The sequence below is a fragment of the Xiphophorus maculatus genome, chromosome 23 (assembly GCF_002775205.1).
Source record: "Xiphophorus maculatus strain JP 163 A chromosome 23, X_maculatus-5.0-male, whole genome shotgun sequence".
Taxonomy (NCBI): domain Eukaryota; kingdom Metazoa; phylum Chordata; class Actinopteri; order Cyprinodontiformes; family Poeciliidae; genus Xiphophorus; species Xiphophorus maculatus.
In genome coordinates this window covers 5687755-5712347 of record NC_036465.1, presented here as the reverse complement: position 1 = coordinate 5712347, position 24593 = coordinate 5687755, and the positions used below count along the sequence as shown (strand labels likewise).

The window sequence follows — 24593 nt, the reverse complement described above, 5'->3', positions numbered from 1 at the left end:
AACATGCCAACAAATGAAACACTGACAACACAGGCTGTCAGTTTTTGTTTCTTCAACTAAAATGTAAATTATGTTTTCTGAATGAAGTGTTTTGTTTTAGCAATACATTTTTCTCAATTATTTAAATAGAAGAGTTTGAACCAAAACATGTTTTACTCTAGAATCAAAATATTTTCTTGGAAGGAGGGTAGTATTTAAAAGCTGATTTTGTACTATTATAATTAGTAGTATACAATTGAAGCTGATCTTTTAGCATTTAAAGTGACTTGTTGAAATGTACATCTGGTTTTATGTAGAGTACAGTAAACATAGTTAAATATTCAAAGAAGTTTAAAAACTTGCACCATTCACTTCTGGACAAGCACGCAATGAGTAGGAAATCATTTGCATTTAGTTGCTAACTTTACAGTAATCCTTTATACTGAGCATGTATGTAGCGACAGTGGAGTGGAAAAATTCCCCAAGAACGAAACATTCATGAAAGCCAAAAAGTCAACAGCAGAAAACGGAGAACGATCAGCACATCAGCTTTATGTTCCACAATGTTGGATAATGAAATTAAAGAAATAATCTAAAATTAAAAAAAGATCAAAAAGCACAAATGAAAAACAAAGCCCAAGTACCCAAGAATTGATCCGTTAGACAGACAGACAATACTTTTTGTCAGGTAACACTGGCTACACAATAAAATAATTTTCAGACTTTATTTGCTTATAAGTATGATTGAAATACTTGTTATCTGACAAATTAATTCAGGTTCTGTGTGTTAAAAATGCTACACACTGTTGCCAAGACAGAAGTAAATCTCTTTAGCTCCTCTGTCTTATTGCCAGCAGAAATCGCGTCTGAGCTGCTCGTCAAGCGGGAGACTGGACCTCTCAGTTTGGCCAAAGTTTAGCTAAAGAACATTTACACACACATATTCCATTCCCTTTTTTCAAATACACACAAACATGAGTTTAGTGCAGCTGCAATCCAAAGTTAGCCCCATGCAGTGGCAGCAGATCTCTGCGGGTCTAATTAAAGCTGTTTGAATATTCTGTGAAGCCAGTCACTTTTGGCACCAACTAGAGCTCTGAAACTCAGCAAAACAAACCAGAACTAAGGTGACAAGAGGCAGACTTTGCAACATTTCGGTAGTTGTTTGTGCTGTCCTATGTTATTGTTGTGGTTTTCAGGAATTCCTTGTATCTACTGACCAGAGAAGCAGGGGTTTCACCCTCAATCCCAAGACAAGTCAACAAGTTTTGAGTCTGGTTTTGGGCTCTGTAATGATGTACCATGAGGCAACAGTAATTTAGCAGCTGCCAGATATTTTATTGAACTTGTTATGTTGCAATTAAGCATTGAAGATATGAGAATTCTTAGACAATTTAGATTTCTCTTCAAGAATTTCTATATAAAACCATTTAAGAAGGATTAAATAAGGTTGATTTTTTTTTCTTTTTTGCTGTTTCCAGTGGGGTGGTTGGGGTCAACCAAATTGAAAATCTGCCAGTTCCAATTCCATAATCCAATTACTAATTTAGAAGTTAGTCCATCCTTGACACCACTCAAGTGGTGCCATTTTATATGTCACCACTTTTTGTCGCTGGCTTTTTCGCATGATTTCACATTTCCCACGCATGCTTCTTGAAGCACCTGTTGGATTTGCAGCCGAGCGGATATGCATGTAGTGTACATCCAGGGTGAAACTGTAAAGTTGGAAGTGCTATACGCTACCTGCTAATGGGATGTGGATGGCTGTGACCAATAAACAAGTTATTGTGTTTTATCCTGTTTAAAACCCAACTGTCTTACTGCTGTGTCCCTTTAAGCAAGAGATTCAACAGTGTTAACAGACACTGACAAACAAAATATTTAAAATTTAATTTTTAAACAGACCATTTCCTGAAAAGAAAGAACCTTCCATCTGGGGATGGAGATTTATTTTTTATTCATCTCTTTTTCCTAAGTTGAGTGCACTACAGTCGTGAAATACAAATAAAACGGATTTCACTTGGATTAATGCTGATGTGTGGAGGCTGGGTTGTGGTGAATGAGCAGGGGAGAATGTGGAATTTTCAATGGATTGTTTCAAGTCAAAAGATGTCTTGTATCACAGTTCAGAAGTTCAAGTTCTCATACTAAATATGCTTTCCACTTTTGCTGCATTAAAGTAAAAGATAAATAAAAGATTTAATTACAAAATTAAGTAGAACAAATAAAAAAAAATGATTCTCAGGTTGCAAAGCATTTTGTTCTTCAAAACTATCAATATCTAATTTTAAAATTAACTGTTCTTTGTGTTATCTGATTTTTTTTTCCACATTATTCATGCATTTCCCAGATTGAGGAAAGGCGCCACAATGGAAGCAGCAACTCCACTTCTTGTGTTTTTATGGTCAACAAGCCATACGCCCTCACCTGCTCTTTGGTGGCCTTCTACATCCCTCTGGTCCTCATGGTGCTGGCTTACCAGAGGATCTACATCACGGCTCGCGCACACGCCCTGCAGATCAGCATGCTACAGCGGGCAGGTGGGGCTGGGGCCTGCACTGCTGGTACCTCCGGTGCAAGCCCTGGAGTGGGTGCAACATCAGAGTCTGCTGACCATCAACGCAACCATCGTATGCGAACAGAAACAAAAGCAGCAAAGACTCTATGCATCATTATGGGATGTTTCTGCCTCTGCTGGGCACCATTCTTTGTCACCAATGTGGTGGACCCATTTATAGGCTATACAGTGCCCGAACAGCTGTGGACCGCCTGCCTGTGGCTGGGTTACATAAACTCCATGCTCAACCCCATTCTCTACGCCTTCCTCAACAAATCCTTCCGCCGTGCCTTCCTCATCATCCTATGTTGCGGGAGGAAGAGGTATCGCAGGCCATCCATCATGGCAACAGGCACGACCTGCACAGCCACGCAGATCAACGGTTCAACACATGTACTCAAGTAAGTTCTATAAACCATTTTATTTTGTGATTGGAGTTCTGCGGCAACAGGCAACAGAGCATTTATATTAAAAATGATTTTATGTGTAAACTTTAAGACATGCATTTTTTGGAAGGTTTACATCATGAAACACACATATCCAATTACTTTAGAGCTCTACTGGCAGCAGTTTTATTATTATTATTTTAAAACATAAAAAACTGTTGTTGGAATGTCATTTAACAGTTTAAAACAATCATACTTTTGAAGAAGAAACAGATTGAAAATTATGAGAAACTTCCTAATGTTTAAATATTGAATTAAAAGGTTGAGTTGTCGAGTTACAGCACATCTAGTAATTTAAAGCTGTGTTTTATGACTACAGTATATATTTTTTGTACCGAAAATATAACTCTTGCATAACATGCATTAACGCTAATCAGCACTGACAAAAGCAAAATATTATGTCCTATGTTGTCAATGGAACTATTAATTGTTTCTTACAGTTGAATTTATGATTTAATATCTTACATTTCTACTATATGTCTTTGCTTTGGTAGTCTTATACAATTTACAAACAGACATGAGTGTGTTGTCTGATCTTAAAAACGTGTTACTGTTGACATCATTGGGATGACACAATTTGCAAATATGAGCCATCTGCTGTGAGAACAAACTAACTTCTTTTCAGGTATGATGGAGATTACTTTAATTCCTTAAGTACTTATCCTAGTCCTTATGGGTTTAAATGATTTAAGTATCATTATTCTATAAACCTTTTACGTGGAGCTCATGTTTCACGCTGATAAGGACATTATGTTCAGGGTATTCCACAGTTGCCAGTTAAGTGTTTTTCCATCTGTCTTCATATCTCAATAAGAATCGTATCTTGGTTCATGAATGGCAGTGTGTCACTTTAGCCTTTTCGTGTCATCTTCATCCTGTTATGCTGACAGAGATTAATCGCACATGTAAAGTGTAGATGTAAAAAAGGAGTAACAAAAATGGCACTTCATAACCTTTGATTTCATCAAGGGTTTAATCATGTACTCTATCCACATAACATTTATATATATATATATTTTTTATTACTTTTTTCATAATGCACTTTTCAAATCTGTGTCCGTTAAATAATTATTTGTGTCTCAGTGAATGTCATATTTACATACTGCATAATCCTCTGGCATGGGAAGATAATGCATCTAATATAATCTCCATCTGGTTGAATTACATCTATTGGTAGGAGTTAATTCATGAAAATGGCCTCCGATTCTAAGGAAAAGTACATGTAAAAAAGGAAGCCTTTTCTGGTTATTATAGTAATATTTTCTGATTAATATAGTCATATCCATTCTTTTAAGAATAAATATTATTGTGAGGTTTGTATCTAATTAATATAGACCCAGTGTTAGAATGATCTGTTATACAAAAGCTGTGTTCAGAATGTTTTTCAGTGGCTTATTATGTAAATTTACTATTTTATATGTGGATAAATATTATTCAGTTAACTTTTGAATTTAGTTGGTAATTAGATTAATTAGTAGAATGTGCAGAAATTCAAGAAGAGCACAGTCGACATGTGACCTTCATTTGTTACTCAGTTATCAACTATTCAAGTGCTTTTCGATTGTGAACACTACAGTTTTTTATGTTAAGTGGCTCAAAAAAAATTATAACATTATTGCATTGCAGTTATTACTTTATTGATTGGAGGGTTTTCAGCTTTTGTTACTTGCATTATGGTTCAACCCTAGCCTGGTTACAATGAAATCTACGTGGAGCAATGAGGCTTTTTCAAGGCAGATTTTCGGAAAAGTTTGAAGTCCTACTTGCTGATTATTTTCAGAGGAAAAATGTGACAAGTTTTCTGGTGAAGTGGGTGGCTTTGATGCAACAGAAAATGAAGAAATGACAAGATAACTATTTTTTTCTACTTTATACAATGTATTCATAAGCATTATCAGTTTTCATGCCAACATAAGTGCATCAAGTTTGTGAGGATTTGAGTTTTTCTGTGTGTTTATTTTAGGTTTCTGTGTCTACTGAGTCTCTGTGTTGTCCTGGCTACCCCTTGATTGTTTCCAGCTGTGTCTCGTTCCCTGATTACCCTCTGTATATTTAATTCCACCTGTGTTCCTTGTTCCTCGTTGGGTCCTTGTCTAATCTGTCTTGCCGTCTCGTCGCGTCTAGTCTGCCATCAAGTCTGTCGTTTTGGTTTAGTTATTTCCAGTTGCTACCAGTTATGAGTAATAGCCTCCTGCTCATCTGTGCTGCCTGGATAATTGTGTGTTTGGGATAATTAAATAATCATTTCTTCATTCTAACCTGGGTCCTCAGCGTCTTCCTCACCACCTCATACTGCACATCATGAGGAAGTTAAAGGCAAATAGTGGCAGTTTTTTGTGTTGATGCACTTAATCCACTTTAAAAATTCAGATTTTAAAGTTGATTTCTATTTTACCTGTTGGTCATTGATCTCAAGTGATTAGGCAAAAAATAAGCAACTGATTTTTTGCAGCTTTTGACATGTAATATTTCCACATGCTAGATATTTAACTACTGTGAATTTGTATTCATGGTTTCTAACAACAGGGATTACCTGTGTTACCTGGCAACACTCAATGTGATATCATCTATTCAGTTGTCGCCAGGCTGCAAACATTACACTTCAGTGCATTTGTGGAAATCCCTAGAGGCTTCAATGATTCCTTGGTCCTGCTTCACTTAGATTTTCCTAATCCTTGTAATGCAAGTATTTAATCCCAATCAATCTGTATATATATATATATATATATATATATATATATATATATATATATATATATATACTGTAACTGTCCAAGCAGTTTCATTTTCGCTCCTCCTGTCCTTTTGCTAGGACTCTAAATTTCACTGACAGCTCTGGAAGGCTGGAGCTGTGTGCTGGTAATCATCTATTGAGTGCTGGTGTCCCCTGAGATCCCGAACCTGAATAGCTGGACTGCAGAAACACTCAAACAAGGTTCTGCTCACATGATTTTATGGCTCATAGGGGCACCCTAAGGTCTGTGTACCACTTGTCAAAGTTTCTGCTTTGAATACAAAAGCCATCAAAATATAGCCCTGTTGTCCAAAAGGTATAATGTTAAAAATGATGCATTAACAGAGCTTTTTGGAACCTTGTCTCTTTAATGCTTAGCTTAATAAGCCTACAATAAATAGCACAGTTTCTAGGTAAGTGTTACTTTTGGGTTAGGAAAGCTTTCTACTTCCTCAGACTGTTGAACTTATGCAGTTTTGCTGGATCCTTTTTGTATGAAAATTATAGGTTTGTGTTTTATAAGGTAGAAGTAGTTGATGATTTACAGGGAAAATGTTCTCTGCTGTGATAGAGTCAAACTCCAAGTTTAAGAAGTGCATTCTGGCTTTTGTCCTGATGAGGAACAATGAACCAGCTCCTTACTCCTTACTCACCTAGTCTTTTCTTCTGGATGGGTCAAGAGGGTGTGAATAGAGATAAATTGAGTTTGCAGTAATGTGTTTTCCTTTCGGACATGATAGCAGTGTGAAATCATCTCAGATAAATGAAATACAATAGATTGATGGACGCTACACTTAAGTAATCTCCTGAGAGCAGACAAAGGTGTGTCAGAGTTTCTTTTTGTACTTCTACTTTCATGATCATTTTTAAAACATATTTGGTTAACTGGGTTCTGACTGTTTGTTCTGTTTTTAAAATAAAAGAGAAGAGATCATGCAATGGTGGATAGATCAAATAGCACAGGGCATTAAAACGTCTGATTTTACCAGTTTTATGTCACATTAGTAATGTAAAAACAAGGTGCTTGCTAAATAAAAAAGTTTACTCATTGTTAGTTGTAGTAGCTGAAAAGCCAGGGAAATGATTAAAAACTTTAAAATACAAGTAAATTGTCTGCAAGCAAAGGAAAATTCAAATGGGTAAAATGATGAGCAAAACAGATAATGAAACATTTTGTTGGAAATCACATGGGAACACATCATATAATCAAAAACTGTTGCTAAAAGGAACAGGTTTATTGTCAATCAGCAGCAGAATATAAGATGTCTGGAGGGACTCTACAAAAATACAAACTGAGGGGGCTGACAGAAGGAGTCATGATTCAAAAAGTATGAAAAATGTAAAAGGAACAGAAGCACTGGAAAAATAAACTTGGATAAGTCAAACCTACCAATTCTACACATATCTGTACACCACGCACTGTCCTCTCTGATGTCCTGCGCAAACATCACTCATCAACTGATAACACATTAAGGCAATAAAAAATGATGACACTATTTCATTTGCTTTGAAATGTAGAATCTCAAGTTGAGGAGATTGCCTGGGGCAGTCACGAAAACAGACCAAAACATAACTATTTTCTCTACAGGCTCAGTCAGACGTCTATTCTACTGAAGAGCTTTATGGATTGGATCCCTTTTTATGTAAGCCTTTCCCACATGGTCCATTACAGGGCAGTCACTGAGCTGTGAGAGTCAGAGCTTTTAAAATGCCAAGAGTATGTCAGAGTGGCCCAGAATGGGTTTTAGGCTCCTCTTGAGTGAGACCCATGGTGGAGTTATTGCCGGTCAGTCTTAGGGTGTTGAAATCATGTCCCTGATGAGTCCGGTTATTAGTCAGAGGAAGTAAAGCAAAAAAAAAAAATCTCGTTTTTTTTTTCATTTTATGCTATTACAGATATTAGCATAAAAGAGATGTCAAACCATTGATTGTAGTGGTGATCTCGAAACTATGAAACACTCATATTCGGTGGAAGCTGATTTCAGTGTTTTATTTTCCAAAATCTGTCAAATAAGGAATTTAATTCAAGAAATATCAAGGCTTAAAAAAACTATTACAACTCATTTGTTAATTTGGACAATGAATGAATCATGCATACATGAGCATGATAAACACTGAAACCTTCCTCCTGGCTCTGACTGGTTGCTTCGGACTGAGACAGGTGTACTTCTGCAGATCTGCAGGACAACAGGGAGGATATAAAAACTAGGTTAAATCATAGTTTTATTAGTTACCTACTGCAGCTTTAAGAAGATTTAGACCACTAGTAAAATAACAAATTTTATTTTGGTCTTTTTGTCAGAATTTAAATTTGTAAAATTGTGAAATGATGTTTATATTCAGACGGCACAGAACAAAACTGGTGTCTTTAGAAACATTTTTAGTCATTGTTTTTTTTTTTTTTTCATGAGAAACTAAGCTCCTGGCGTATTAAATTCAAATTCAATCATTGTTGTATTATAACTGTAGAATCTCCACAAGGCTTGAAATATCAAATATATTAGATAAATAACACATCCTTTCTAGGACTCTTGTTGAGATCCAAACCAGCAATCAGCAAGCTGTTAGGCAGCAATAACCACACAATCGTTCATGAACTTGTTTGCTTACAGGCAAGAAAAACAGCTTATAACAAATTGTTTCTGGTAATTGTTGGATCCAACCACTGTTTAATATGTTAGGAGACTAATCCTTAAATTAGTTTTCACAATGAACTCTGATTTATTGAATCATTATGTATGCTTGCTGTACTCCAAACATAACAGTGAAATGTATGTTGATTATGATGAATCAGCCACTTAAGCTGGCAAAGTAAAAGAATGACACATGATACCTTCATTCTCCATGGTGTCTTAACACTGTTCATTATACACTCTGTCACAGACAGTAACAAAATGCCTCTTGAGTATTTATACTCTCACTGGAGTCATTTATCTATAAAGAGTCAGTCCCCAGACAACAAGCAGTATCGAGAAACAATTGTTCACTGTTGGAGGTAACAAAATGAGACACAAATAGTGAAATGGATAAAATGTACACAAAAGAGGAAGAGAAAAGACAAAATAAAAGGCAGAAAGGGTCATTTTAATGAGATGGACATTCTAATGTGAGATGGATAAATGAAGAAAATATGGTAAGTAGTAAGAAAGAGGGCTGATGGAGTATCAAAAACATTTTAAATAATTAAAAAACGGAAAAAATGAAACAAAATGCAAAAGAGAACAACACATTCAGAACAAATGAGGAGAAACAACATAAAGAGAAAAACAAGGAAGGAGAAAGCAGAAAAGAAAGAGAAGGGTGAGGTGAAAGCAGGGAGGAGAGAAAGTTTGGAAGAAGTGAGTAGGAGATGAGTTAATGGGTCAGAGTGGAGGTGAGAAATTAGAGAGAATAATGAGTAAGGTGAAGTACATGAGGGTTGAATTGCAAAGGTTAGAGAATGGAGAAAAAAAATGCTACTCATGCAGGTAGACCAAAAAAGGACATAAATAATCGCAGACTTGAATCACAAACATAATATTTAAAAATCAGATGAATATTAATCATCTGGAAAGGAGGAAAGCAAATTGAGCATAAAAAAGTAAATATTTTAAAAAGAAATGCCTTAAACTTCATTTTTAAACCTCCTGTACTTACTTTAATAATAACAGGTAAAATGATTTATGTTTTGGTTCTTTAAAACGCAAAGTTAATGACCAATTTCCATCATTTGTGACAGTCAAAATGTACTGTGTGTGAGCTTCCCCCCCTGCTGGGAGATGAAGCCTTTGACTCAGACTTTGCTGGCTGGTATGCTGCTGACGTTTTTATTTCAGCTGCTCTGCAATAAAACACAGAGGTGGTTAAACACACAGCCATAAAGCACAAAAAACTGAGCCAACAACAATTTTAAAGAGAGTGGAATTTTACAATTATTTTTCCTGTTGGTTCAGATGACATATATAAATTACGAAGCAAGCACAACTATTCTTCAAAGCTTTTGATTTGATGCTGGAAGAATCAGACTGTATATTAGTTTTAAAATTCCAATCATACATTCGTTTCTGTGACACTTTGGATCTTATCTTCAGTCACTCAGATCAAATAGAAGAAACCTGTTTCAGTGTAGCTTGATACACTAATATAAGATGTAGGGCTTGTCTTAGGTTTTATGGAGACTTCAGTAGCGTGTGATTTTGGAACTTATACCTTCACCTCTACAGCAGTTAATTTGCTGTCACCATTTAGCACCTTCATTTCAGGTTAATGGCAAAGCAGTGAAATATATTAGTAACCATTACATATCACAATCCAAATGGTGCAACAGATTTTGTTGTTTAAGAAAATAACAAAACAGAAGATTTTTAGAGTGAGATGCTCATACAATATCTCCTTGTGTCTTCAGTTTTTTTTTCTCTTCCTTCTATAGATCCAGTTTTAGGTAGTTTATATTTTTCGAAACTTTTGGAAAACTTAGCAAGCGGGAGGAAAAAAACGAATCTTATTCTTAGTCTAAGTTATACCTGGAACATAAATTTTAATAATTCAAGCTGAATGAATTTAACGTTATCTATATAGGGCGCCCCCTGCTGGTTGGTTGTCACAAAGAGATTAGAGGAGTGGTGATGAAGAAAAAGAATTACAGTTTTTAAAATCTTTTCTCTTGTCATCTTACTGGCTTTTTAGTAAGCTGATTTCACTGAGCAGGATTTGTAGCTGAACGATGGCTTGCAATAAAACAATAATGAGTTTGACTTTTCTTTTTAATTCCATGTTGTTGTTTTTTTTGTTTTTTTCAATATGTGAGAAAATAGATGTATGGCTAAAAACTGTGTTGAACAATTTTGGTTTCAAAATGATAAATGAAACCCACACTACTCCATCTTTCCCTCCAGAAACCTAACAAATGCCTTTCCAATGGAGGCTGAAAGGTGTCCATCCTTGATGCCCTACCACTTTGTAGCTTTTTAATCCATTTGCTTCCCTCCAAGTGCTCAAATTCTCCCCAACCCATGGCAGACATGGTAACCGGATTGTAGAGATTCTCATAGTGCTCCTTCCACCAACCAAAAATATTCCCAGTCTGAGTCTGCAGTTCCACTCCCAAACAAAACACATCCTGGGAAGGATCCTTCTTTCTCTTTCTGAGTCACCCAATAATTTACCAAAACTTATTTGAAGCCAACAAAAAGTCTTCCTCTAAAGTATCTGAAGTCTTTGCTTTTGCAACCATCGACACCGCAGCCTTTTTTTTTTACCAACTCTGTACCTGTCTGCTTTAGAGACAATTTAATCAGAGGTTTAATAACTTTGTCAGCAGTTAACCTGTTTTGTAACACTCATTTGAAAATACATTTCTAAAACCTTTGGAGCGCCAGTAGTTCTTCAAGCAACCAGAACCATTTCCTTTCTCAAGCTGAATACATTTCATAATTAAGCCTTTTATGGAATTGCCACTTAGTGTGATTTTTTTAGGGCATTGTATTTTAAGCACGTCATTCAGTTAATTTTCTCTCTTTTTACATATATTCAGGGTTGGTTATAGGGAAAAGACTTCATTCTCCTTTGTGACAGTCATAGAGCCAACACTGTTTGACTCTGCCTCAAATTAAATCATAATTGTTTATTCAAATAGAATCAATTAACCACTTTAGCATCTTAAATTGAATTGAAACAAGCTCATCTAAATACATTACCTCATTTTATTAAAGGAAGGATTACTCTTCACGCGACAAATGATTACGATTCAAACTGGAGATCTTTTTTTCCAAGGAGACATTGGTAATTACCACACCGCTGTGCTGCTTCTGTGTAACTTTGTATTTATTGATATTGTACATGAAAAATGTTTGAAATGTATCTTTGTTCAATGCATTTGTGATTTTTTTTTCACAAGTGAATTGGATAAAATACACAGCAATCTTCAGCATAAGATAGCTCATCTTCTCCACAAGTTGAAAAAAATTGCATTTCCTTTCCCACTTATAACACATTGGCATGTGATGTACAAGATATTGAGAGTGGATTTGCACACATCTGCCACAGGTTCCCAAAGTTTCAGGAGAATTGGGGTAAATTCACACCAGCCCTCTTTAGCCCACGTTAATACTCTTTTTCATTTGCCTAGAAAATTTGGTTGATTTAGGGAGGTGTGAATGTGTACTCAAACTCTAATGCGGACCAAAGAAGTGAACTCTGGTCCTCCTAAAAGCCTAGGTCTCGGTTCAGCTGAAGTGAACTGTAGTGCGGTTTGAATGTATACGTGAATGCCAAGTGGTCCTGAGACCGCTCCAAAAGCAGGAAACGCACTACAGCAGAGGGTACTTGTGTGAAAAACAACATTCTCCATAGTTTGATGCCTCATCCCCGACTCATGCTGAGCAGATTTTGTTGAACAGTGTTTGTTTTTTCACATTTACCCAAAGACAAAATAAACATCCAACAACAGCTAAAATCTGAGGCCACCCCACTTTTGCTTACATTTTTAAGAATCAAGTTGTGCTTAGTGTCTTGTTCTGATTTTGTTCTGTCATTTCCTTCAGTGATTCTTAGTGCAGCATTTTCACAGGCAAGAGGATAAACAAGTTGCTAATGGGGTTTCATTTGTTTAACACAATGCAGTGTGAAAGCATATCTTATCAACTTAAAATGTAACAGATGTTACAATTTTGAATGTAATGATTATCATGACATGTAAACAAAAACAGAGTCACGTCAGATTTTAGCAGTTGTATGACTTCATTTTCATCTTTGGCAAAAGACTACCAGCAATTCCTCCCGCTAGCGCAAGACATGCACATTTGCTTTGGTTTATTTATCCAGAATGCTTTGACCTACAATTCACGTTTTGCTTTTGGAATGGTATTCACTTTGCTTGGCACATACTTATGCATTCAAACCACACCTAATAACCCTGGTTATTAGGTAGGCCAGAGTTTGCTTTTCGATTTCTTTATGGTTCCATGTCATAAATGCCGGGGGTTATTTCTGTGTTTTTTATAGAGATAAGAATAACATTGATGCTGTGTAAAAGATCGACAGCTTGTTGAGTATTTAAACCTACAAAACCAACAGCAGAAGAGGCAGTCAACAGACGGGGGTGAGGATGCATGCAGTGTGATAGGCTTAGACATTGACAATTGTTGAAAGGATGTAGATGACCTGCATGGAACAAGTACTCTTAGTTTTCCTGCTAATTACTCTCTGATTCCAACTGAACACACCTGGAAGATGGCAGCTAACATCCTTTCATCGACATCATTAAATTGACTTTTCACCATAGTGTACTGTGAAACCCCAGTCCTCTATTGCAATTTCAGAGAAGAAATTATAGAAAAGACCATAACCATCCACCAGTCACTACAACAGCTTATTACTAAATAATTAATATAGGCTAGTGGACAGACATTTCTGCCTATAGTACACATTTAAAATCAATTAAATGGTGCAGTTGTTGTTGCTTGTTAGGTTAACAACTGACCTAACAAAACGTATGCAGTAGATCATGAACAGTTTATTAGCTGACAATTTAACCACTAAGAAAAGACATTTAATTTTGTTGTAAAGTTTGCAAAAAAAAAAAGCCGTAAACAAAGGATGCAAAATATACAAAGTTTTAGAGCGCATCTGCTATTAAACTGGTTAACATGTTGTTTAAAAAAGAAAATTGAGAGTCAAGACAAGATACTAGAGGGACAAAACTTAGAAAACAACATCAGGATTTGTTGTAAGAATTACCATGCAAAGAGAAACTATGCATGGGACTTGAAATATACTGCATTTGGTGAGCAGGGGGGAGGAGAGCCAAACTCACTACATCAACTTTCACGCTGATTGTCCTTGGAACAGGATAGTAATGGCCTTATTTACATAACAAAGGCGCCTCTTCACACCCTCTCTTGGAGGGCCAAACTGGCCCCTCTTTGGTAGCTCTAGGGACAGGGCCAAACTGGCCCCTCTCTGGTACCTGGACGAAGATTCCCATTTTGGGAATCTTTGGTAGTTCTAGTGTTAAAAGAAAAAAAAATAAGGAAATATAATGTTATTTGTCCCTAGTTCCTCACATTTTCATGCTTCTTGTATATCAGCAGATGTCAAAGCCTCATCTCTAAATGTTTTTCTGTCTCTTTGAAAGGATAAAAAGAGATTGTACCTTCTCACAATTTAGAACATGTTCATGTATAATTCAGTGAAGCTTCCAAGCTTTAAAATCCATCCTTGCCCTTCCATTCTCCATTTATAAAGTAAACTCTCAACATCAAGGTGAATCAAGGAGGATTTTTTTTTCTTATTTAAATTACTGATTACAGCAAATGACTGAAAAGCTTCACAGAAACTTTGTTTTTTATTGGAGGTAACTTTTAATGCAATCATCCTAAACTTTGTAATTTTCACTATAGATGTTTTATTTCATTAATCAATAAACCACAGACTGTAGGCAGACGTTTGAACAAAGCAAAAATAATTAGTTTGTCAAAACAGCTTTTATGCTGGAGAAAACAGCTACATTTCAAAACCAATCCTTTGTCTCAAAGGAAATAACGGTTCTGCTTTTTATTTTAGTCTGACTGAGGTGAAAAATAAAGATTGATGAGATAAAACTGGAACTTTTGAAATGTTTGTGTCGTGTTGCAATTTGCTTAAAATTAAGGAAGTGTTTAAACAAACAGCAACATCATACTGACAGTCAACATGACGGTAGTAATTTGTCAGTCTAAAACAAAAAGGTTTCAGTAAAACTAACTATTTTACTTATTTATTTATTTTTATTCAGGCATAAATAAATGTGATTAATGGCTAATATTACTCCCCTTTTCATGCTATTGTTCCATTTGCTCATTACTCTGGAGGTAGAAGGTGAGGAACAAGAAAGGACAAAGCTTAAAAATACTCTGCTGTGTGAGAGTGCATGGTGTCTTAAAACACACCTGCTTTTTGGTCGAACAGCAGCTGCTGCATCACTACAGCTCTTTTTAGAGAAACATTTATACGCCAGTGAAAATGACTTAAGGCACATGTTCATATCACATTTTTGAAGAGTCACAACTGCACATAATTTTCACGCTTGAAAACTTACATGTCAACTTTGGATTTTTGAAATAAGTTTGTTTTCTTTGTTTCTTTTGCATTTTTAAACATATTCTGGGTTGAATTGTACACTAGGTTTGTTACCTATCTGAAACAATACTAGCCTAACATGAAGTGGTGGCTTCAAGCTGTTGATGTTGTCAGCTACATTCAACAGCAAACCTATAACATACAAGTCAGGCTAACACTTGCTCTCATTCAGATGTAAAGACAGCACTTTCTGAACAAGATGGTAGTTATTCACATTTATTTTTAGTTGTAGGTCAAAATGTGGAAAAGGACAAAGTTTCTGACCTCGCTTAAACCTAAAGTCAGTCCATTGGACCCAACAACTAAGCCTGAGCCAAGCCAAACAAAGATAATTATTTTCAAATTATGCGGCTTTAGATAGTTTTACATTATCCAATTTACCTTTAATTTCATGATGTTTTTACTGGTGCTTAGTCAGAGACTTGGTTTTGAGTATGTTATCCCATAAAACGCTTGACGTTTGTTTAAACAAGAAGAGAAAGTAATGAGAATGTTGTGGCCGCACAATTATTGATCAAGTTGCGTTCAACTGCAGCTCCCTGCTCATTTTTTCAGACTGAAGAAATGCAGCCTGCAGCCATAGGATGAACAAGCTGGAGGAAGTGGGCTGATTATAGGTAACAGGTTGCCATAGTAGCCTGTGTCACCGGGTGCAAAGTACAATTACAGTGTGAACCACAGTGGTATTATATGAAAAAGGTTACTGGAGAGAAGGCAACCTTTCTGAAATGTTATATAAATGAACAACCATCTGCAGGATTAACAATGCTAACGTAAAGAGAGTTGTATCTTCACTAGAAACAAATGTTATATCAAGAAAAGACAATTATGGAATAAGATTATATTATGCAATTTCAGTCCTGGACATATATGGAGACATTACTTCTGGGAGACAAATTCGTTATAGAGTCAGTCTTGTACAAGTTTCTATGCTCCCTGCAGGTGAAACAGATTTTATGCATAAAACCGCTTTTCATTTTTTTTGTCAATGTTAGTGTCTAACTTCTCGTTAAATATTTCAGTAAGATGTGATAAAAAAAAACAACAGGTTAGTTGATCTTAATTTGATGCATTTAATTCTCATTGATATAATGCTTCATCTTGAGCCTTTCTTTTATTTTATCTGCAGCAAAGAAATCCCAAAGTATCTAAGATTTCTGGAAATCAAAAGAGCTTTTCCATTTTCCTCTGTTGAATGTTGGCATAATGGGAAAGAAATAACCACCCACCCCTGCCCGCACAGACTCTTCTTGTCCAATATCCCAGCCTGATTTATCTTTCAACTCGGTATACTTTAGTCAGTAAGCTTGTGGTTGCCACATTTTTCAATCTGTTGGTCCACCTCTTTCTCTCTCATTCCCTCATTATATTCACAAACTAACTTTTTCAGCATGTCGGTACCTGTTGAAGTCACAGTAGAATTTATTCCGAATGTCTTGGAAAGTAATATTCATATGCCTGCTTCACACTGTAATCAAAACCAGACTGAGGTCATTACCGTAGCTGTTAGTTGGAGACAACATCTTAGAGCTTAAAAGAAAACATTTCAGAGTTTGAACTTAGTTCTGCAAGATCTGTGTGAGCATCAATCTGCTCAGAAGGTTTTATTAAAGATAGATAATAATTTAATTGTGAAAGTCAGAGTAGGGATCGACGGAATCTGGTGAAAAAAACAGTTTCTCGCAAATGTACAATGCTTTGCAAATGTTCCCATGAGTTGAATTTTCAATGTAATGAAACTTAAATGTGCATTACAGTATTTTATGTTTCAGACCAAGCTTTTGGGGTATATCTCTACTAGCTTTATACATCTAGTGATTGGTCTTTGTTCTCCATTCTTCTTGTCCATGCAAAATAACAAAATATCACTTGTTTTTGTTTTCTCTTACTTTAATTTTAATTTCCTGAAAAATTGTGCTCCAGACTGATCCTAATAAGGGGTTAAATGTGTTTTTGTTGTGCAAATGTATGAATGTTTACATGAAGCAGTATTGCTGAGCATGTGACCCAAAGCTTGGGGTCATTCCTACAGTTAGTTTTCAGATTTGACTGCTGATAATGAAGCTCATACTTTACTACTTTACATCTTAGTTTTACTACTATAAGTATTTAATCTATTGTACTGGATATAAAATATAAAAATATTATTGGTGTACTATAGTCGGTTATTTAACATTGTCTGTCTTCTTTAACGACAGACACTCAGGTTTAATGTTGAAAAAGTTTGAGAAACAATAGTAAAAAGAAAAAAAATATTTTATTGTAAATTATATTTATGCACATCAGGTTTACTTTTTCTCCCGTTGTTATTGAGAAATGATCTACCACATACCACAAACATTAAGACACTCACAGATTTACACACCCATTCTGAAGTCTTTCCTGCCTGTCTGATGAATCCTCTTGGTGTAAACTAACCTTGTTTTTCCTTTCTCTGCTCCTCCCTTTCTTTCTCCTGGCCCCTCCCTCTGTTACCACCATCCTTAATTACTCCTTTAATCTTGTGTTTTGTGCATCTTTCTTTCCATTTCTTGGTACATCATCACATTTTATTTTCTCTGATTATTAATTTTTTCTCACATTATTGTTTCTACATTTGATTTTGCTTAAATGACTTTTTCTGAAACTTTCCATCATTGGGTCCATTTTATTTTCATGCCCTTCCTTTATTCTCATTGTTTTATAAAACAATTTCTTCATTGTTTTCCCTATTTTATACCTTTCTTTTTTGCACCATTTTACCTGTCATTTATTTTTCTTATTCCTTATTGGGATTGTACTTTTATTTCTAATTTTCATCCTTTTGTTTGATCCACATTCTCCTTTACTTTTCCTCTTCTTCCCTCTCCATTTTCTCCAGTGGCTGCTCCTCTGCCTCCAAGCTGTTGCTCTGGTTCTGCAACACCAGACCAGTGCCTGTCTAGCTGCTGTATTTCTAGGGAACCTCAAGGTTCTGTCAAGTGAGTCTGTCAAGCCTTGCACACCGTGACACAAGCAATGAAACTTAAGATTTCCAGACGCATCTCATTAACTTTGGTGCCTTCTAAAAGTTTCCTTATTCAAGTAATTTTATTCATAAAAAAAACTCATAGCATTCAAATTTTTGTCTATTATGATAAGTTTTGCTTAGCACTAAGCCTTAAGTTAAAATTGTCCAGCAGACAAGTCACAAAATTCACAAAAGAGGCAAAAAAGAACAAAAAAATGCTGGCTGTTCAAATATTTATATTCAAGCATATTTATGAAAAGTTGAGTAGATGGAAAATGTGTGTTTGAAAAAGGTCCAGAAAAACAGGAATAACTAAATGTCAAGTTTTAATTTGCTATAACCCACAATCATCGAAATTAAAACTATCCATCTGGATTAACACTGACAGATGTTACCCATACCTTTTGAATTTTAGCTATGTCCAGAATGTTGCTTAATTTGACAAGTTTGTGTGACTTGATAAAACTTTTTAAAAATGTATGAAAACCCATTAGATTTTGCTATGATTTGCCATTCACATTATGCAAAAGATGACATTGTGTTGCAGTTTTGGCAACATTTGTATATGTTACTATCCTAAAATGTGTTTATATATTTTATTTATTATAAATACTGTAGCCACATACATATAAAAAGCTATACATCAAAATGCAACAAAGAAATCAATTATGAACAACTGTTTTCTATACACTTAGTATGCCCTACATTTATTTGATCAGACTCCAGGCTTCGATTTAGGACATTTAATTAAGAGTTTACAATCAGACCATTTGTTGAGGATATTTCTTGTCAATTATATTAAATAAATAATTCATTTGAAAATTATTTTTTCACAAGATGTTTTCTGAAAACTTGCTAGAATATGCAATTTCAAGTAGGAAGCTAATTTAGTTATGCTAACAGTGTCCACAGTTTAAAATATAGGGTTTTCATGGCTTCAGGACATTTCAGAACAGGGAGTATATTTTCCTGAAAACCTGAATGCAGTATATTACTTCTAATATTAGATAGTACTTAGGTATTACTGAATGTGTATTATCATCTCTTGGGGTCTTGGTTGAGGTGAAGGAAGATTGACAGAAGAGCAAGCTGAGCCGAAATGAAAACTGGTCAATTTACTGGTCGAAGCAGTTCTACTCTGAACTGGACACAACCTGTTCAAAGTGAGAGGGCAGAAAATGTAAAATTGCTAGAAGGTTTAAAATCAATTGTTTTGAAGAAAATCATAGTAAAGGTGAAGCTCCTCCTCATCTTAACGTGTCTGAATGATTTAGGAGTCTGAGAAGCCTTGCAAAGTGCTCTGAGAATGATTTGAGACAAACAAAATTTGTCACCATTAATATTCGACAGCAGTTTGAACATATACTGCCAGGGCATTTATTAGCATGACATGCATTTATAGTTATTTAAATAAAAGGATTCAGGGCAGACTGTTGCAGCAGTTATTATAGATTCATCAATATGTAACAATTTATTTAGACTACATAGAGGACAATGATCACATTTTATGACGTCAATATGTTTTTGTGCTTACAACTTCTCAAATTAGACCATGTTGTTGTCCAATATATACTTTTTTATTAAGGAAATCACCGTAAGATGTGTAAATAAATTTGGATAAAGGTGCTATAAATCATGCTAACTGATTAACTTTAGCAGAATGGATGGAGCTGTCACATCAGATGGATGAAAAACACTGAAAATATTTTAGATTGTGATTTATGATAATTGCAGAAGTTAGAAAAGCAAGACATTTAGAGGACATGCAGCTTGCAGCTTGATTTCAATTGAGAGGGTGATAAAATAGGGAAATTGAGAAGGATGCTAAAGAGATTAAGAGTGGTTTCATGCAATGGAAGGCAATCTTTTTACTGTCCCTCCTCTGTTAACTTTGTCCACTTAAATGTCCCTGGACTGCTCTGGTGCACTTGTGGCTACACTGGCAAGATACTTGGTTCTAATTACATCACTACTCAACACTGCTTGTCTCCCTGGAGAGGTTTTGAGGCTGCAAGACATCAAGAAACACACTCGTACACGCACAAGTATGCGCACATACCATTGGAGAACTCATTTTCTCACATTTTTGTTCATTAAAACAATCTTCTTTTAGAGTATACGATTTCATTTTTTCTGGGTTTACTACAACCACAAACACTTATCATTATAAAAAGTACATATCTGTTAAGGTCACATGTTTACATACAATATTTTTGGGCATGCATGTCCTAATAGGAAGTTTGTTCATGACAATGTTGGTGTCAAATGAATTACCCTTTTTTGAGTGGGCTGACAGTACAACAAACAACTTTTTGAATTTTAAAAACAAAAATTGTTTTCACAAAAAATACTGTTATTATTTTATGTAGTGTCAAATATACAGTTTCATAATTTTTACATTAGAATATCGTTGAAAATTCACTAACTCAATTCACTAAGTTAAACACATATAGATTAATTATACACAGATTGGTGTTTAATCCATTAACAGCCTAATCAAAACACATATTAATTTTTTAAAAATATGATTAGAAACATACATCCCCACCACTATTTGGCTAAAGAGGTTTTTTTTTTTTTTTTTTACAAAGCATTGATGACTGTTGTTTGTGTGAATTTCTAAAAGGACAGATGATACAAGGTGATACTTGTTTTATTTAGACCAGATAAAAAGTGTACAACTTTGAAATTTCTGCATTCCTGCTCTTTTTTTTTATTCCTAGATTATCTCTACGTTTAGTTTGTCAATTAACAAAAGATGCTGGCAAGTTTTAGCTGTGGAACTTTAACATAGCTTGTTGCAGACTCTAGCGCCATTTTAAGAGCTATAAGTGTGAATGTTGTCATAGCTCTTTAAATGGTACTGCAGTATGCATTCAGATAATCATCTGCCTGAAATCAACCTCCTTCACTGGAAGATATCGCAACAGCGTGCTCCAACCAGTAGCTGAACTGTGTTGGCTGCTGAAGATACACCTTTCAATGTTCTCCATAAAGTTCTTCAGACATCTTTTACCGCTATTGTGATGCGGTTGTTCATTCTTGAAGAAGTAAAGGTCTTATCTTTTTGCACGTTTTGAGCAAAGAGTTGCTGGACTTTATTGATCATTTTAATCCCAAGAATGTGAGAAAAAAGCGATCATGTCAGTCAGAACCTTCTCTTCTGTGTGTAGCCTTTTTCCATGTTGAACAAAAGTGTTTCACCTTTGTGCCTAAACCGTAAACTTACAGAATTAAAATAATAAATTTAACATAATGTTCGACAGAGGTTAACATGGCCACCAGTGATAATCTCTCATCAAAAGATCTGTTAGGGAATGCAGTCACTCAGTTTTTTTATTTATTTGTAGCGGAAGTCAACTGGCTTGGCTGAGCTTTGTGTTTCTCCATTGCATAAAATCCCATTGAACTACAATGTCTGGTAATATATTTAGATCCTCTGAATGTTTCCGCATTTAGTCACATTACAACCAGAAGCCTCTGTTGAAGTGTTTTTAATTATGCCTTTTTGTGTGAGACCAACAGTAGCAACATGTTTATGGAGTGGGAGGAAAGTGATACATCGCATGGTTTAAAATGTTTTGCAATAAAATATAAAAAATGTGACATCCAGTTCAACCACTTTAGTCTGATATAACTGAATGAAATCTATTGCAGCGTATTATGTTCTAAAGTAATCGAATTGGTAAAAAGAGTTCAGATGCCAGTACTTTAATCTCAGTAAAAACAGAAGGGCTAGGTTATATATCATCCTCAGCTCTAAATATGCCAGCACTGTTAAAGCCATCATTTTAAAATTAAGAATGTTTTGCATAACTGCTAACTGTCCATCAAAACTGACAGGTTGAGCAAGGAAAGCTTTGATTAAGCCCCTTCTCTTCGGCTTGGCTGTAACTGGTTATTCCCCAATGAGCCCTGGTCGGATTCATCTCCATTTGCAAATACTGCACTGATTTTTCCATGTTTTCTTCAACCACCTCAGCAGTGGCACGAGCCAGACCAACCTGGGTATTACATGCAAGTGATTTGATTGGCCCAAGGATTTACGTCACTGCATGAGTCCAGACCTAAATCTAATTGAGAAAACTGCTGCTTACAGTTGCCCTCCACCCAGTTTGACTGAGGTGGAGCTTGATTTGCTTAAAAGAATTGGCAAAATCTTCCAATCCCCATGTATGCACAGATTGTAGAAACCTTTCCCGGGAAACCTGCTGCTATAAATCCAGTGAAAAGTGGTTTTACAAAGTACTAACTTGGAGGCTGAATGCTTTTTAGAACATATATTTCTGTTTTGTAAAAATTTGGAAACAGTGTTTTCAGGAGAAAACATTCATATCAGCAGAGGTTGTATGGTTTTGCTGCAGTAGCTGTATTCTGTGTGCAAATAACTTCCATTTGCAAGTAGTCTTGGATCTATTCCTGTTACATAAAACGAATGATGTCATAAGGGTCACGTGGATTACGGCATTTATTGCTGTAGTGTTTCTTTTTCATATCTGAAAATCCTTGCTTTGTAGAAAGCCAGACATGTGTTCTTTACTTAGCCTTTTTGTGCACCCTGTTGTTCTCAGGTTAAATTGTGTTTGTGTTTAATAGGTGTGTGTGTGTGTGTGTTTCCAGCTGTTTCTACTGCTCCGCTGTGTGTTTTAGCTGCTGTTCAAACATTCAGTGAACCCTGGAGGAGATGTCCTGAATTGTGGTGTGTTTTTAATTTTTATAGGCTGCCCATGTTTGGTGTTATTACTGCTTGTGTTTATGGGAAAATAATTTTATGAGAGTCTATTATGGCTATTTTAATTTGTAAAATAAAATTAACAAAAACTTGAGTCTTGAACTCAGTTTGACACACCAACTTACTGTGAGAGACAATTGTATTAGACTGAGGAGATGAAAATAACTGGCACACTGATACTGGAGAACTGATCATCAATTTTGTCCAAATCACCAAAACATGCCAATGTTAGAATAACATGTGTTTTGTTTTTTTAGTCAGTTTGTCAGCCAGCAACATGATTGCTAGTTTCATAGACATGATAAAAGAAATTTTCCCCTCATTTAACTGTAGGTATTTTTTGCATCTAGACTTTTTTGAGGTGTGTAAACTTTTTATATATATAAAGTTTGCATTATATATATCTTGCTTTATATATTTTTTTTCAATAACTGTGTCTATGTGTGCATGCTTCTGTGTGTTTGTGTCTGTATGTTATACTTTAGGTTGGGTTTAGATTATAGTAGAATTTGGTGAACATATCAATTAGACTTCAAATGCCTTTCTTACCATGATTGTTATTATCTAACATCTATTGAATTAAGAAAAACACAAATTCATCTTAATGTACCCAAAATGTTTTAGGTACATTAAACAGTAGGGATAGGCTGAACAATCTGCACAGTGGCGCAGTTGGTAGCACTGTTGCCTTGCAGCAAGAAGGTCCTGGGTTTGATTCCCGGCCCAGAATCTTTCTGCATGCGGGGGTTCTCTCTGGGTACTCCGGCTTCCTCCCACAGTCCAAAAACATGACCGTTATGTTAATTGGTCTATTGGAAGACAGACTTTTGCAGACACTGATTTCAGACACATCACTCATTACATTACACTCTTTACTAATCAAAAATCCAAAAACTGAAATATAGATTTCCAAAGAAAATTTTGTGTTAGTTTTGAGCTGGAGCAAAGAATCATATAAAACAGGAGTCCATTATTCCAGTTTTTGTGAGCCCAGTGCCCTGCCCGATTTAGATATATCTGTGGTCCAACACTAATCAATCCCAGCACACACAAAAAATTGTCTTTGAATTTCAAATAAATTTGTCAGCAATTTATCTTTGTGCTGGCATGTGATTTATTTTCTCACCTTGAAAGTGTTTGTGGACCTCAACACACTGTTCTAACCTCTATTAACATCCTATGTATGGTATACAAGTAGACCTTCTGGTCAACTTGACCTTCCCTGGAAGCTCTGGCCAAACTTCAGTAGGTTCTGTTGTGGTTGCTGGAACAATCTGGTCTTCGGTATTAAATCCTGATCGTATGAATTCAAATTACTTTTAAACCTATGTGTCATTACCCACCGTGGTTGGATCTGGTGGCAACAGTGCATTCTAAACATGTGCATTGATCATCAAGAGAGTTGCCCTCAATCAGTAACCACATTAAAGTGGTCAGGAAGGATTTTCACTTCCTAATTGAATTGACTCGCTGTGTGGGCCGCTGCCTCTTCACCTTTGCGTCACTCCAGTCTCCCTTTTCTTTGTTCCTCTCTCCATCGTTCCCTCTGTCTTTTTTTTAGAAGAAAATGCAGCTTCACTAAGATGAAAACAACAATTACTATAAACAAGATGGATGCATCTGGCCCACACATGCATACACACACACTATAAAGTCTGCATAAACAGCCTGTAAGTGGTTTACCACAGCCACATGTGCACGTCTGTGTCCAAAATCCTTGGTTCAACTTGGCATCTGTTGCCGAAGTGGTTTAATATTCTAAATCATGCCTTTTTTTACAGTGTAAACCATTCAGAGATGTAATGAAAGAATAAAAAAATGTAAGAATAGGTTTGCATATGAAGCACTTTTGCCTGTGTGCCTGTGTGTACTCAGAATCAAGCTTTTTTAATGAATTGTGGGTCTTTGCCAATGTATTCTGCAGTTTCTAATACATATTCATGTTATTGGGTATAGTATTGATTTTAGCTTACCGCGTGACACCAGCTATTAATAAGGTTGGTCTGCTTTTTAAGGTGCTTGTCTGTAGCGCCAGAGTCGAATGCCTTCCCTTTGTTGAT

The 24593-nt window shown here is 35.6% G+C and overlaps 1 protein-coding gene across 4 annotated transcripts in view; it reads left to right on the top strand.

Moving 5' to 3' along the window:
* htr4 (5-hydroxytryptamine receptor 4) overlaps positions 1–24593 on the top strand; it is a 139445-nt gene that overhangs the window by 95084 nt on the left and 19768 nt on the right. For 3 of the 4 annotated variants that reach the window (XM_023328141.1, XM_023328144.1, XM_023328143.1), the window contains one exon: positions 2330–2937. In XM_023328141.1, the coding sequence (XP_023183909.1) occupies positions 2330–2937 (608 nt within the window). Of the gene's footprint in view, positions 1–2329; positions 2938–17672; positions 17773–24593 lie in introns of all 4 variants that reach the window. The other variant, XM_023328142.1, reaches the window with a different exon arrangement.